The 16564-nt window shown below is 42.6% G+C and overlaps 1 protein-coding gene across 2 annotated transcripts in view; it reads right to left on the minus strand.

Annotated features, from left to right (window-relative positions):
• The window catches only part of LOC134146610 (protein diaphanous homolog 1-like), a 41208-nt gene that overhangs the window by 12796 nt on the left and 11848 nt on the right, over nt 1-16564 (minus strand). The window contains exons 2-7 of one of the 2 annotated variants that reach the window (XM_062586949.1): nt 9008-9034; nt 8207-8362; nt 7117-7218; nt 2213-2343; nt 1897-1983; nt 479-542 (exon numbers count right to left, since the gene is read on the minus strand). In XM_062586949.1, the coding sequence (XP_062442933.1) occupies nt 479-542; nt 1897-1983; nt 2213-2343; nt 7117-7218; nt 8207-8362; nt 9008-9034 (567 nt within the window). The remainder of the gene's footprint in view (nt 1-478; nt 543-1896; nt 1984-2212; nt 2344-7116; nt 7219-8206; nt 8363-9007; nt 9035-16564) is intronic. The other variant, XM_062586950.1, reaches the window with a different exon arrangement.

Here is a 16564-nt window from a genome sequence, read left to right on the forward strand (position 1 = left end):
GAAGAACACATACAGGGAGAAGGAAGTACCCTAGCTCAATCACAAGTAAGAGAAAACAGGTATCAACTGCACAGGAGTAAGACAAAAAGATGCAGAAGAATACAAGGGACAAGTTAAAAATACTGGTATGTCTCAAGCCCTCGTAGACAGAGATACAATCAGAGATGAGCAGAAGCCAAGAAAGAGGGCACAGCAGTTAGAATTCCACAGGACTGAACAAATAGCCTTGGATGTCCAAAATACTGTGCCTCTAAGTATAGGATTGAGGTAACAGTACCAGAAAACACAGTATGGGAAAAAACAAGACAAGCAATGTGATGACAGTAATGATTTACTAAAGAGTAAGATACTTTCACTACTGTTTTCGGTGCCCATTTTAGGGAACGTAGGCAACTACCCTAAGATAACAGGCTAGACAATAGGAGGAGGAAGCTGTGGCTGTGCACAGTTACCTCTGGACACTGGGCAGGGCACTCACCTTGTTGTTCATGAACGCCTTCAGACATCGGATGATCTCATGTCTGCTCCGTGTGTCATATGAACTGCGAGGAAGAAAAAAATCAGCCAGATGACAGACAGATTTACCGAACAAGACACATCCCCTGCCCCATCCCTCTCAACAGGAGCTCTTAGATATGGATAACATGAGGCCTTGGCCATCCTCTATTACACTGAGAGTCCATCTTATTTAGACCTTTTCTTCAAAAGGCAGTAGAAAATGCTGTTTATGCAAGAAGCCACCAGACTGACTTCTGATATATTCAATATTCACATTGCCATCTATTACCTCCCCCTACTCACAAGAATCCCTCAGCTCAGCCCTGAACACCACTCTCACACATACACATCTCCATCCCAAAATAGATATTTATTAAGTCCCCAAACAACCCACTGCCTCATCTTCACACAATCAGCCTTCCCTCGTGGTCTTCCCTTTTTGCTGTCTCTCTGGCCTTACCACACTGGAATGCTTTTTTCTTTCTCTTCTCAATAACCAGACTGCATGCAGACACAATATGGGTAAGAGTTATGATCAGACCGTGGAAAAGCACAGCTCTGAACTCCGTTCTCCAGGCACTATACTGCTTGGTCTGATCTCAAGAGTAACCATTTCTGAGGAGCCTTGTGATAAACTGCAAGTATGGCAAGATGGTCAGCTGCTGTAGTATTTTCTGTATTATACTCATTAAATTCAAATACAGCATTACAGAGACAGGAAGATGAAAAATACTTGAAATAATTATTTCAGACAAGAGGTGGCCAAGGGGCAATGCCAGTTGCACTGCATTTGATTTCACCTCTGACTGAAATCACAAAATCAACATTAACCAGCATGAAGGAAGGTCCACATGCATCCACAGGACAAAAGAACTGTGAAAAGAGACAGGAGAACATGCTCTCATGAGAGAAGCAATAACCGATTCAGAGCAGCTGAGGGGTAGAAGAACACAGATACCTGCTTGAAGGTCTAGAGCAGCTTGGTCAGCCTTAGCTTTACGACAGAATCCAGTTCAGACCTGTGGTTTTCTGCAGTCTGATCATAACCTATAAAATACCTACAAATTTATTTCCTTCCTTTTTTTTTTTTTTTTTTTCCCTTACATCTAAAATAAACCTCACTTTGGTCTAAGGTGGCTACCTGATCACCATACAACATGGAATAAACCCTACAAGAAAAAATAGCATATGCTCCATCTTTAACAGAAGTGTATAGCAAGTGTTGCGGGGGACAAACAGGCACTACAGTCCTCGCACCCACTCTGTAAGAGATGGACTCAGAGCCTCACATCCATGGGGCCACACTAGGAGAGCGAAGAGCCCAGAGCAGCAACAAGCTTTGTGGCTTTCTGGAAACTATTACACTCTAAAATGATTCTCATGCAATCAACTCCTCACCCTAGTGCTTCTTCTTTTTCCTCATGGAGCCCTTTTAAAATATCCAGCAGGCAGATGAGGCCTTCAGCACCAAAGTTCTGCACCCAGCTGTCAGAAACATAAAAAAATAATGAGCACACACATATACACTCCCCCCTCCCCCAAAAAAAAAAAAAAAAAAAAAAAAAAAAAAAAAACAAGTACAAGCAGTCTGGCACTACCCCACACCCCTTCTCACTCAGTCACAGTGCAGCTCCCAATGTGAAAGGCTCCAACCTTTCCATTTGTAACTCCAGTTTTGTCTAGTGTTCCACCCAACCTGCCTTCCCAACCTTACCTGACAGGGTTGTTGTTCAATGACACTCGCAAAGACTCTAGACAGTTGAGCAGCTGCACATCCCTGAGATTTAATTTCAGTTCCTGGATATACATCATGGCTGACTTAGAGCTCTCCTTTTGGTTCATGCCCTGCTCAGGGAAGAAAGTAAGCTCATTAAGTTAGCTAATTGCAGCTGGAGCACCAAGGCACAGGAACACAGTTTTAAGCAGGAATTTTAAATGGGCATTGTATGTAAAACAGATAACTTGCACATTTCAATCAGTAACTGTTCTAAGGATTGCAAGGCAGGTAATTCTCCAAGAGGTTCCTCACAGAAGCTGTATTGAACCTATACATGGATCTGCTCTTTTATTTATCCACGGTCTGTCATTGTTTTACAGGAAGTTCTCTTTTGCCTGCCATGTGGCTGTATTGATATCATGCTGTTCAACAGCTTCAAAACTAGTAGATCTTTACTGTAAGTGAAGTACAATTCTGTTCAAAAGACCAATTTTCCTCTTCCTACACTTTATATTTAACAATATGAGGCGCATAAACGACATAACACTTTATGAGGTACTTAGAGTACGTAGGAAATGATTACATTGTTGTTCCTGTTGCTAGGAAAGGGCTAGCATTTCATCGTATGTTCAAAGAAACCGATCTAATATTCTGCCAGGAAGTTGTGACTTTGACAAAGCTTCTAGTAGAAAGGCTAAAGTCAGGAGATTTCTCTAAAATCTTTACCTTGAACCCATGTGGTTACAAATCCCGAAACATCACATATGCCCAAATCATTCAAGCTCTTATACACCCTTTAAGGCTTTTTTCTTTACACAGGCTTCTGTTCACAGTAATGAAGGACATACCAACATTCCTCTGTCAAAAGAAGAAACTAGTACTTGTTCATCTTTATAATCTTGCAATAAGTTTCTAACAGGATGGTCTTTTGTGACTATAGTATTTCGAATTCAAAAGGAAGTCATATACTTCTGTTAACAACCTCTGCCTGTTTCATAGGGAAAGGCAGTTGCTGTGCTACATGAGCCTTTCTCAACACCAGTTCTGTACCACAAAAACTGAGGCCAGAAGGTGCTGAACTAATGATGCACTAAGCCCAATTTCACACCTGAGGAAAAGGTACATGTTCTGGAACAAAGAGAAAATCGTCCGCCTACCTCAGATAATATCTAGCACAAGCGGCTACTGAACAGGACTGAAAAGCTTCAACTAACACCCATACCACCAGAGTCGCATTTGAAGACAAACTCCCAGACAAATCCTTGCTTTTAGCCAGTAACTGAAAAATTTCCCCTATTCCAAGCACTATCACTCAAGCTCCTGGCAGGTAGATCAGCTCTCCTCCATGAACACGTAGCAATAGTAGCCTTTGCTTAGAAGGAAGGAAAGCTGGCACATTAGTATATCATTGCTAACGATGCTCATAGCATTTTCTGAGCAGACTGAGTGTCACTGTTTTCAACCTGACCTATTGTTAAAAGTTCACATCAATATATGTTTTCATAAGAAGTACATATATGTACACAGATATACATACAGGTCTTTATGCACATGTGTATACATACACACACACACACGTATATATGTGACAGGTCGAAGTCATATGCCTCAGGTTATAGGTACTGTGAATTACTCATGGCACATAGAAAGGGGCTTAAAAAAAAAATCTGATGCTATTGGCTCAGTGTGGAGTTCAAGAAAGTTTCCTCATGGGATACTTAAGCAGAACTCCAAGGATAAGATTCCATTTAGTCTACATGCAAACCGTGTGAACTTACTTGGTCACTTCAGGCAATGACAATTAATTCCACAGCTGAAACACAAACTCTTCTCTGCCAAGTCCTGACAAACTTTATTGTACTGCACCTTTGCAAGAGGGCCAGGTGCCCAATGACTTAATGCATCACACTCCAATTTTATAATTGTCTTCACACAGAGGCTCTATTCAGGAAAAAAGAGCAATGAAAAAAGAACAGAGACCTGGTAACATGAGAGTTACCTGGAGAGAGGTGAGGAAATCCTGCCAGAACAGGAGCTTGCGCAGAGGATCCAAGTAAAACTGAAGAAACAGCCCAGTAAGATTCAGCCAACTCCAAGAACAGAGAGAGGCCTTTGTGAAAAAGAGTGCAGAAAGGACAGGATTCACACAGTAGGAGCCTAGAGATAGTGTGCTCACAGTGCTCTTCCCTTCTCTAGTGACCACTGGGAGAAGATACATGGGAGTTTTGTAAAAACAGTCTGCCTGAATCCAAAAAGATGACCATGAACCTTTCCATGATCCTAGAATAAGGACATGGACTAGAGGACTGCTCACTTGGGCTTTTCTCATGCTGTAGACACTATTAACCAAAAGCAGCCCTCAGATTCCTCTAGAACGCCTCTGAACCTTGTTATTGATGCAGATACTGGGGCCAGCTCTAGCTGTTTGTGTTGGGTTTAGAAAAGACGTACTAAAGAGTATTGCCAACATGCTGAGATAGCTGGAATTTGCCATATCAAGTATTTATTTTTTCCAAATTCTTTTGCTCCACAAATCAAGTTCTAGAATCAGTTTTGCCATTTAAGCTACTGTTTCCTCCCTACAGGGTTCTAATTGGAGAGTTAACTGACAAAAGTGCGTTTGCTCAAGCTTAGCCCAGGATAACCAGCAACGTGACCTAGGGAGAAGGCAGCATGCCACTGACACCCCAAAAAAACCACCTGCAGTCACTTTAAAGAGCTGGGAGGTCAGGAGTCAAGTCTTCACTGAAATAATAAGAAATACAGCTAACCTCCTGACTGTTTAAGTCATGGATTTGAGCCTGGTAGTTTTAGACAACTCCCTTCTAGCCTAACATCACAGCGTGATGTGATGTAATTATACTTCCAAAATTTACTGTTCTGCTACATGTTATATAATGCTCCAATAATAATGCAAAAAGCTCTTCCTCTTACAGGAGCGCATATCTGCAAGTCCTACTCCTTAGCCCCTACCTTACCTAGTCTTGAAGGCCTCTACCCTTACACCTGCCCAAGCTCAAAGCTCTGACTGGATCAACTTTGCAGTATGGGAAATGGTCACTAATTTCATGCACGTCACCTCTCGCCACTAACAGAAGTTAGAAACTCTCTCAGAGGTGGAGGTGGGCAGAAAATAAGACTGCATAAAACTTGGCAACTGACTATAACCTTTCCTTCTGCGGGCCCTGCCTCTCTTGCGTATGGATGTTAAAGTGGAGGAGTCAAAACTCACATGCTGGATCTTCAATTTCCCACTCCCACCTCCAGGAACCGGGGAGCCAGAAGACAGCTGGCTTATTTTAAATGCTTATACCACAAAAGACAGAAGTGGGAAGAAAAAGGTATATTTTCTTAATGAACAGGGTTAATGAGCATCACATTGAAATTGGGAATCTTGGTACCTTCCAGTAGAGGGAAAAAAAAAAAAAAAAAAAAAAGATGGGATCTCAAAACAGCAAGTCAATACTCAGAACTACAGGAGGGATGAGGTGTGGATGCCATCACCTTACATTAAAAAACAAATACCCACAGGTGATGGGGTGACAGAAGCAGCAAGAATAGGAGAAAAGGCACTTGCAGGAATCAAGATCAAGCCAAGGGCAGCAAGCGTCTACCAGATCCAAGAGTAGAGGAAAAAGGGTTTTAGGAGCTCACACCCACAAAGACTGTAAAGAGGAAGAGAGATGAAGCAGTGAGGGAGTAGCCAAGAAGCAAACAGTTTTAAAGATAAGTGGAGAAGAAAGCAGGTTTTTCATCCAGTAACTTAGCTCTTGAATGTAATGTCTCAATATAGACTATACGGACTGTCAAAAAAAAAAAAAAAAAATCAAATTTTGAGATCCCATCCCACCACACCTCAAGTGAATTTCAGAGAGAATACACCTACACAGCTCAAGTCCCAAACTGCAGAAGTTGCTTGGAAATTCCACCAGAAATCTTGCTTTAAGATACCTTTTCCTCTCCTCTCCATCTAAAATGATCTCTGGCCAAACTTGTGAAAGATCTGGAAGCAGTCAGGGCTCAATTCAGGCTTACAGCATAAAATGTTTACATGCAAACTCCAGATCATCCCCACATAAGACATGAAAATGTGGGTCAACATTCTGTTCTCTCTCTCTCTTTTTATTTATTTATTTATTTTTTTTTTATTTCCCTCATTTAATAGGCACTATTTGATGTAAAAATTCTTACATTTTCCAAAATGTAAGAAGGTATGTGGTGCCAAGACAGGTGGTGGTGGAAAATCAAAAGAACAAAATACAATGTTTCAACTTTTGAAATAGTCTTTAGTAAGGCTGTACTACCGGATCTCTTCGGCATTTAGCAGTACGGTCATGCCATAAAACAGTTTAGTGTACCAGTTCTCCATTATTTTTTTCTCTTGTGAAGAAGCCTTTTAAAATATATCAAGAAATATCAATACAAAATTTATAAAGCAAAGTTTTGAAAAAAAGTGAGTACTTGCAGGAACTTTTAAGAAGTTGTATTAAAAAAAATGCCATTACTAGCTATAGAATACTTTGGTTCCCTCTTCCCCAGTAAATCCAGCTACAGAAGTTAGCCAAATGATGAAAAATAAATGACAGCTGAATCTTTACAATTTAATAGCAGCTTAATTACCGCATGACCAACCACTTCACTGAAAACTTCCTCCAAGGACAACTGAATAAATAATTGTGGAGTTACATCCTAGAGACATTAAGATTTTACATCAACTGTCTAGATACATTTATTTTGACTTATTCAAGAAGGTTATGTTTTATGTCTTGTTTTAACTTAAGAAACTTCTGAATTTTTTTTATTTAAAAGTCAGGTTAGAGTTTTGATTTGGAGCCACTGCTGAGCTTACAGCAGCTTCCCCTGACGACTCCAACACAGCATTGAGGGAGGAAAATACTCACAGCTTTAGATGTGTGCAGATACTGGGACACCATCTCCCTCTTAATCATAATGTCTTTCTCCCTCAGAGGTTGCTGTTTCTCCTCATTTAAGTTCATGTCCAACTATTGGAAAAAAAAAAAAAAAGTTTTCAAATGCCCTTACTCTTAGAGCAACATTCAGCAAGCAAAGCATCATTTACCTTTTAGAACAGAGTCTGTTACTGAGCTGTGGTAGAAGTCTTCCACTTTTGCCAAGGTAAAATGAGCATGCATGTCAGCAGCAAAGAGAGCCTGCACTTCCCTTCTAATATTCCCCAAGAAAGGTGACATTATGGTAAAAGGACAAGAGCCACCTTCATCTACTTTTCCAAAGCAGGTATCAGTGCTCAAAGGAGAGAAAAGATTATCTCCTTTCAGTAGGACTCTTGACCTTCCAAAAAGGCAGAGGACAGCCCCTAAGTCCTCTGGGATTCTAGGTGAATATGAAGCTTTTAACATGTGACTAAAGATCCTGCATGTTAAGTGGTTAACTTCAACATTTATTACACTGAGGTCCACAAAGCTGCTCCCAGCTCAGTTATAAGGTAGGCATTTAGAAGCAAGGCTACTGCTGTATGGTGCTCACATAAAATGCTATCCTTCACAAGGCCCAACAGGCAGTGTCACATCATCCAGGGTCTTTAGTGGTTAAATATGACTACTTCTAAGCTTATCTGATACCCATTTGAATTTAGTCTCAGCAATGAGACTAAAACTCACTAGGAGAGAAACTAGAGATGCAGCTCTAATCAAAACTTGCTTTCAGCCTTTTGAAGCAAGTTTATTTTTCTCAAGTGCAGACTGCAGGATCTAGCCTGGAGAGCCAGAAAGAAAAAGTGTCCTCAACAAGCCAACTGAACACCTCATTCTGATCTGAAAAACAGCTGCCAAATAATAAGAGTGGGAGGTATATGATAAAAATAATAACAAGGAGGTATATAAAAGCAGGACAGGTGAAGCAGGCCAGTGGAAGACTTCAGAAATCATTTCTACTCTTGTGCTTGTTAAACAAGTTGTCACAGAAAGCAGGAAATAATAACACAAAGATAGAGAAAACATGACATTAACTTACCAGCATCTGCTCAAAGAGTGCTAGCACATCTTCGTCCGGTATTTCCTGAAGTGTCTGTCCTGAAGTAGAAACATCCACGTAGGCAGAGGAATTCCTATGAGCCGCATTGGGCTTTTCCTTTTCCTTCTTCATCCTCATGCTGGTGAATCGCTCCAACTGGTGTGAGAAACAAAGGAAAAAAAATCAGCAATCATTCATGGCCTATGTGCTGTCCCAAATGTTACACCAGGCATCCTGCCTGCAATCCTACAATTGGTTAATCCAGATATACTCAGCAGTGGAGAAAGTTGAACCTGACAGCTCAAGAGTCCTGAGCCTGTACATTAAGTACCCAAATGGATATTAGTAAGGAAGCTTTTGAAATTTTAGATTAGAGAGGATGTAAATTCAATATCTCCTTTGGAAAAGACCAAATCCTAGCCAGATCCAAACATTTTTATAGTGCCAAACTTCTGATTCACGCTAGTGTTAAGACTGCCAGTTAGGTAGACACTTAGAAGAACAGAGATAGAAGAGAACATTAGTCTCTACCCAAGAAGCAAAACTAGAGAACCTCCCCCCACAAAAACAACAAAAAAATCCCCCAAATGCCTTTCACAAGGACTAACTCGCATGCAACAGGTAAACATTATTGGCAGAGTACGGGCAGAATTCCTGTATGAGTAAAGCACTAGAATAGAACCTGCCATGAGCAAACAGACAGTCCATATGACGTGTCATCGGCTGCTGGGGAAACAGCCAGCGCAAAGAGGTTACAACAAGCAGAAGCAAAACACATGCATAAAAAAACACCATCCTTACTTCATCTGCCATGAGCCGCTTCAAAGTCTGTGAGACAAGGGAAGGAGAAATGGGAAAAACAAATCAGTGACAAAATGTTTCAGACACAAAAGAGGACAAGTGGAGGGAAGGAAGTATGTAGTGATCATCCAAGATTTTCCTTTTCTTCAGTTTGAGCAAAAGCCAGAAATGCTCAGTTTCTACATCCTGTATGCTATATCTGGTGCGAGTTCCTCCAACATAAACATTTCAGAGCACCAGGGCAGTTCATAGCAATTAAAGTGATGGATTAAGCACCTCTTCCTTCAGGGCAGGAAGTTTTGTCCCACACTAAAACTCTGTCTAACGTCATATATTGACAAGCTCTGGAAAAAGCAGACAATCCCACCACTGTGCATACCCTGCAGCAAGGAGGGCACAGTTGCTTTCAATATGCAATGCCGTCTTTTCCTTCCATAGGGGTACGAATTGAGCCATCACCCGGCTATGCCCAGACCTTCCTCCACCAGAGATGCAAACAGCTAAAAGTTAAAATTCCCCAGCTTACAGGTCTTGCGGCTCAGCAGAGTTGAATAAAGAGAACCTGTCATAAACCGTACGTTGGGAAGCAGCTCCTCAGAAATGCAAATCCATCCCAAGCTCGACTTCGTGCATTTCCATGATCACAACTGCACCCAAACCGCGAGGCCTGGTGCTCAGGTCCCCTAGTCACACTGCTTGTGGGGTTCATCCTGCGTCACGCCAGTTCCCACTACTACTAAAAGTTTCAGCTTTTCACATGAATGAAATTCCAGCAGAGGGCAGAAAGCATCCACATCACAGGACGAGCAAGCCACATATCTGCCTCCGGTACAGGACACAGACCGAGTACAACATAAACACAGTAGTGAGCACGCAGAGCGGGAGCCCTGGAGACAGGTTACACGGTCTAACAGAGCACAGGAACAGCAGTCCTTCAGCTGGCAACCCAACGCATCACATGCCCCACAGAGCACTTAAAAATAACTTGGAAATTTTAAGATATTAGAAGAGTTATCTTCAGATTGTGTGATAGAATCGAGACAAAAATTCCCTATTGTGGCAATCTGTTGTTATCTCTGGGACCTGAAACACTCCCAAATCCCTTAACAACAGGATCTTTTTTTTATTAAGGAAAGAAGACAGAATTTCTGCTCCTATTTTAATAAAATGACCTTGAATACACAAACCAAATGTAAGCAACTTAGAAGTTGTCTACAAATAACCTAAAACTAACCAAGAGCCATCCACTATGTCTTCATCTCAGGCCAGCTTCTGTGGGCTTCACTTACTGTATTCTGCAAAGTGTCACATATCAGGAAAATACAGGAGTTTGGCCAGGGAATGTCCCACTGCATTCTAGGTTGTCACCTGCTGTCACCTGTTATTTCACCAGTCTGACTTACCTGCCTCTTGCTCCCCAGCCTTCCCTTCCCGTCAGTCTTCCTCCTAGCAGGAAGGAGAGTACCGAATTGCGCACCCACGTTCCCGCGTGCGGCTGGCTGGCAGGAGTCATAGCAGCCAAGAGATTAAAAGAGAGTGGCTGAAACGCACTATACACCATCCAAAGCAAGGAAAGAAACCCTGGACCCAACTGCCCAACGACCCCAAAACGCCAGCTGAGGCCCGTATCACAAATCTGGCCACATGAAGGCTGCACATGAAAGCAGAAAAACCCCCTCAGAAGTCATTTATGAGGAAGTAAAACCCATATAGTTATTTTCATTCTTTAAAAAACCTTCAGTTTGCACTGCTGACTCATAGCCAAGCACAGGGATTGAAGGGTCAGAAGGTGGGAATGAGGGGAATTTAACGGAAACAGAATAGATTAGCACTCGTGCAGACTTTAGAGGCTGATGCACGGGATCTGTCCTTTTGGACAAGAGGATGCAGAACCGCTCGTGCCAGGTACGAACTACCAACTCCCCACAACCCTCCTCCCCCAGAGGAAACACGAGTGGCAAGCAGAGCAACTGCAGCACAGAAAGATAACAGTTCAACTTGGGTTTTGCAGGGGCCTCTGAAAGATAAATAGAGGTATGCATCTCTCTAACCAAGTTCTGCTGACCCCTCTATATTTCTGCCTTTGAGAGGAACTAAAGAGAAACTTGGCCAGTAATATTCTCAAAAGCAGGGCCCTTGATGCACTTCAGTCTTTACAAATCCAAACATTTGAGGCAAGGCTGTAAAAGTAGGGGAGATGAGATATTTTCCACTACTTGAAGAAACGTAAAGTCAAAATCCTAGGCTCTAAGGAAAAAAAGAGAAGATGGGGAAGAGTTAACTGTGCAGTGGTTACCTCAGGTAAGCTTTCTTCCTGGAACAGCTTCTACCATCTTCCTGGGAGGGAGACAAGCAAGTAGCCAGGCAGTGGAAGGTGCGCGCTACACTCTCAATATGGCAAGCTGGACGCAAAGACGCTCATGGTGGCCTTGCACAGGAACTCCACTGCCTCAGGAGAACGCTCTTCACTTGGATTTCACGTCTTTCCTGCAGCAGACTGGATCCTTGCCAGCTAGGTATATTTTACCTAAAGACAACTAGTGCACCACGTAGGATTGGTTCTTTAACACACACTAGAATTTACTCCAAAACCTTTTTCTTCCTCCATGTCATCTAAGTGCAATCTTACTCAAAAAGTGGAAATGAGCTCCAGTAACAATATGTTACTGAAAATACAGGAATGGCCCAACAGCATCAAAAGAAGCACGCAGCACAGGAGGCAAAGCTAGATTTACCAGACTGCTGTCCGTTCCTCAAAATTTAAACAGAGTAAGTGTTTATTTCCAGTGGTAACTCCAGACTTGTCAAAGGCCATGACCCTGCTATCCACTGGGGAGAAGACAGGCTTTTCTGCTAGATCACTTACTGCTCTCACTCCAGTTCCAGAAGAAGAATCTTGTTTTCAATTTATTGCAGCTATTAAAATTGTCACACCTAAGGAAGGAATTCAACTGCAGGCACAGATATGAAGAAGTTAAGAAAGTTCTCTGCTGCTTCCAAGATGTACCAGATGTCTATTTATATTCTGAAGCAAAGTGTCTAGTATATCTCATTGCAAATAGAATTATCTCCAAATAATATGACCAGGACTATTATTTGCTATCATATTTCTGAGGTGCTATTTATGCTTATCGCCTAGACATCTGCTCAATTATTCTTTCAAAGAGATTATAATTCTCAACTAGCCAATGAAGAACTATATAATAAACTCAGTTGTGCTAAGAGGGTATATTTGCATAGCGCCCCAGCAGATTGCCAGATTACATTGTTTTTTCTGATAGAGATTAAGTTTTCCACACAAAAGTTTCAAATTCTACAGAAACTCTTTAGTTTTCCATCAGCAAGTGCTTGAAACAGTAGCTTCAGTTCAAATCAAAACATTGCATTTTTCTGAAACAGCTTGAAAGATTTCATATCAAATTCCATGAAAAAATGGATATTTCCCCCCAAATCACCTGAGATCCCTTTTAAAAATTACAGTTTTGTCTCATACCCCGTACTGTGCATCAGGCTTACTAGAGGACTGTATTATATGCCAAGCAGCACACAGTTTCCCCTCTGATAGTGTTGCACAGGTCCTCGCAGAGATGGTAACAGAGAAGAAAGCAGAGCATGGAGTCATGAGAGAAAAGTGTGAGAAAGCAACAAACGTGTCAAAAACGTGCTCTGATGTTGCAGCGACCCAACATTTTGCTGAAAGAAAAGCCAAAACTGGGGGGGGACCCCCCCAATGAAGTACTTTGATTTCAGAAGCATCAAACTATTTGTAAACGAATTTATATTCTGTGACAAATTTTAACCTCAAAAGGTGGCATTGAAATTTTTTCTTGGGATAGAAATTGTCATTTCCCCCCCCACACACACTCTAGCCCTAAAAACGCTGAACCATAAAGCTTGACATCATTTCTACAACCACTTGCAAAAACATCGGGTATTCTTCAAACTGTAATTATGGCAACACAGACTTGGATAAATATTAAGCTTCAGGAAACACGAAATGAAGGTTGAACCCAAAAGCTAAATAAGGAGAAGTCTTGGTGATAAAATTAGTAGGCTATTACAAAATTGGCTGGAACAGATCCATGTGGGGACCAGCCTACTTTGATTTTCCATGGGCAAATAAAGATAGTATGTATTAAAATGAATTTGTCCTAACTAATCAGGATGAAAAGTGGATTTTTTTCCTACACAGTAGAAACCCAACTGTGGCAGGCTGATGTCTCATCTCTAGGAAGACGGACGAGCAGCTCCCTGTGTCTCATCCCCCCTGAAACATCCCTCCACAAGATTTTAAAGCCCACTGCATCCCACCACCAGAAGGCAGGAATAAGAAGTCCTGTTCTCACTACCTACTGTTTGCATTGGTTCCCTGTGCACTCGCTTGTCTGATGTATATTCTCAAGAGAAGGGTTGTATTTCTGGTTTTCATGGTCAGGGGTTAAAGGGAAATTATCAAGTTAAGAATAGTTACAGCTGTGTCATTGGCAAGTTGTCCTCCTGAGTCATCCCTTTTGACTCCAAAGCAGTGGCATGTTAATGCTCTGGGAAGAGTAGGAGGGATCCCTTACTGAACGGATTATTGCAGCATGAGATGTTGCAAATCCTCTCTGAGCCCTTCTCTCTCTCCCTCTCCCTCTCTCTCACTCCCCCCCCCCCATTCTCCATTCACTGTTACTAACTCATTTAAAAGTAAGTTTGAAAGATGATATAAAAATTTCTGGACAGATCAAAATCTATACCCGATTTTGGCCATAATATTCTTCCACTCCTCTCCCTTCCACTTTTCTAGACCTACCTCAGCTTTCTGCTCTTTTACTCAGTCTTCTCTCCAAAACAGAGACATATTACATCCTAATTTAAATAACAAACAAAAAATCCACTTGGCTTTCAGTGGCTGGAGCAATAAGGAAAATCCAAAATGCTAGATGCTTTGCACAGGCGTGAGGAGCATTCAAGTAGATCAGAGCTATCTCACTAGTCACACACAGAGTCTAACACAAGGACCCAACAACTACCATAACCAGTGGAAACAGCTCAGGTAGCTCCAATCCCAAAGCTCATAGGGCTGCAAACTTGGTAACAGCAGCCGCCTTATCCCACGGCTGCCCATGAAAGGGCAGCCAAGGACAGGAAAGCGAGAACCACCACCAGCTCCCAGGTCTTGGAGAATTATCTAATTAGTGAACAGAGTGCCATTCAAGGGAGATTTCTTCTTCCCACAGGAAAGCATTAGCCCACAACACACGCAGGCACTCTAAGCGCAGATATAAAGCAGCTCACACTTTGAGCAAATGAAAGACTTCCAAGCCAGCAGAAACAAGGCAGATCTCACTTTAGAAGCAAAGCTAGGACATCAAGGGACGCTGCCACCCAGAGCATGAGAAAGAAATAGTCTCAAGAACGGTGACAGTCCTGGCTGCACCTGCAGGAATAGCAGCTCCCTTAAAAGCCCTTACCTTTGCAAGCAGAGGCATACAGAGACGAGAGGAACCGAAAACAAAGACACGAAACACACTCCAGCCCAGACACTATATTCTGAACAGTCAAACACTTCCCACATCACCCTCCGAGGCAAACACAGGCCACCTTTTCCCATATCCTGCCACTTCTGTGGCTCCTCCTTTGCCTACCTGACCCTTCTTTGTATCTGGCACTAGTGAAAATACACAAGTTGGGAAGGTTTCTCCCACGCTACTGCTATGCCTAACTTGTGGGGCAGGAGCCCCAGAGGAGCTCAGTCAATACTAGTAGGATCATAAAGAAAGAAGCACCAGTAATTCAAGGATGCAGAATGTGTTTTCCGTTAGCCCTGCTCAGTAGGACTAGCAGATACTTTGTTGCTTCAGCTCATCTTACTTGAAAGACAGACCAGAGCTCTGCTACAGATGATCATTAGAAAAGGACATTTAAAACTGGAAAGGAGAATCCAGATGCAAATACTACTGCAGCATGGGGGGGGGGGGAAATCAGGGATCTAATTTTCAACTATTACCTCCCACCTCTCCCTTTTTCCCTTTCCCCCTCTCCCAATCATGTTTCAGTGCCTCCTACTTCAGTGTGGGCAGCATTTGGACCTTGCAAGACAAATCCTTCCCAGCAGTGCCTGCTCTGTGTCCTCCTACTCAGCTATTACCACCAGACATAGCTCTTTTCCTATAGTACTGTGCCTCGTTAGAAACTCAGGCAGGAGAGAAAAGCAGTCATATTTGGTAGCATTTAATGAAGCAGGAGGTACAGTGCACAGCAGACCTTTGAGGAGGAGGAGTTTCAGGGGGAGCATTCTGCCTACAAAGCTCCAGAGCCTGATCAATAACTGCAGTCTCAAAAGACCCTTTCCCTCCTCCTCCCACCCTTTTCCCTCAGGCTTTACATCTAAAGCTTGGAAGTTCAGGTTCTGCAGCACCTGTACAGTGTATCCCCTTGCACTGATCCAACAGCGCTGCTGAGGTTCACGAAGTGACAGCTTCAGCTGTGCTCCTCTCCCTAGGTGCCAAGCCCCAGGGAGCTAATTGTCCGCAAACTATTTAGCGAGCGCACACCAAAACTCCTAGAGACTCTGCTAGCCACTCAGAGCTGCGCAATCATTTAGCCAGACCTGAAAAACTGGAGGATCTCCATAGTTCCATGCTAGATACCAAGCCGTGGAAATTCCTCTGACACAGCGACACAAAAAAACTACTCGGTTGTGAGAGTATCACGCTGCCATCTGTGTTGCCATTTCTGCTTCTCCTCAGTCCTGCATCTGTGCGAAAGTGTGCAGCATTTGCCAGATGATTATTTTAACAGTAGGAGGCAACTCCAGTGCACAAAGCTGGGGAGGAAAGGGAGGGCGAAGATTTCTAGGCCTGGCCAGAGGCTGCTGCAAAGGGTTGCATCCAGGCCTCACCTTGCAAGGCATAGGCCTGATATCATGTTCAGGTCAACCTTTGAACAGCCTAAACTCGGGATAGTTGTGTTGACACTCACTTAAAGAAAGATACAGAAAACAAATATCTGACACCTGAGTAAGCACATACTTTCCTATGTCCTGGTCCTTCCTCCTAATCTCACAGCCCTCCTAAAAATTAATTCAAAGTTTAATTTAAGTTAATTCTAACGCTAACTACTAAAACTAACCACTTTTGCCAGATGAGTTTTAAGCTGGGTTACTTCCCCAACCTCATTCAACAGCGCAGCGCGTGTATTGGAACGAGCAAGCAGAGGGAGGAACTGCTCCAAGCACAGGAGCATCCCCTCAGCAGATGCCAGTCAGAGGCCTTCATGAAACTACAGTCACTTGCTGCTACAGATGCACCAGCAAAGTAATCTACCTGGAGATCAGGAAAAACAGCCAAATCACTCAAAACTTCTGCATTTTAATGAAAGAAGCAGATACTGCTATCAGAATTAAATGCTGTAATTCACCTTGGGGAATTTCCTGTAGTCAAATGGCTTTTAAAACTCTGTCCTGAAGGCCCGTACAAAATATTTTAAAGCTAATAGTCCCTTACAAGCCTTTCCACATTTCCACCCCTGACATTACTCAGTCTCTCTCCTAAAATACACAAGATATCATAG

Source organism: Rhea pennata, chromosome 14 (assembly GCF_028389875.1).
Source record: "Rhea pennata isolate bPtePen1 chromosome 14, bPtePen1.pri, whole genome shotgun sequence".
Classification (NCBI taxonomy): domain Eukaryota; kingdom Metazoa; phylum Chordata; class Aves; order Rheiformes; family Rheidae; genus Rhea; species Rhea pennata.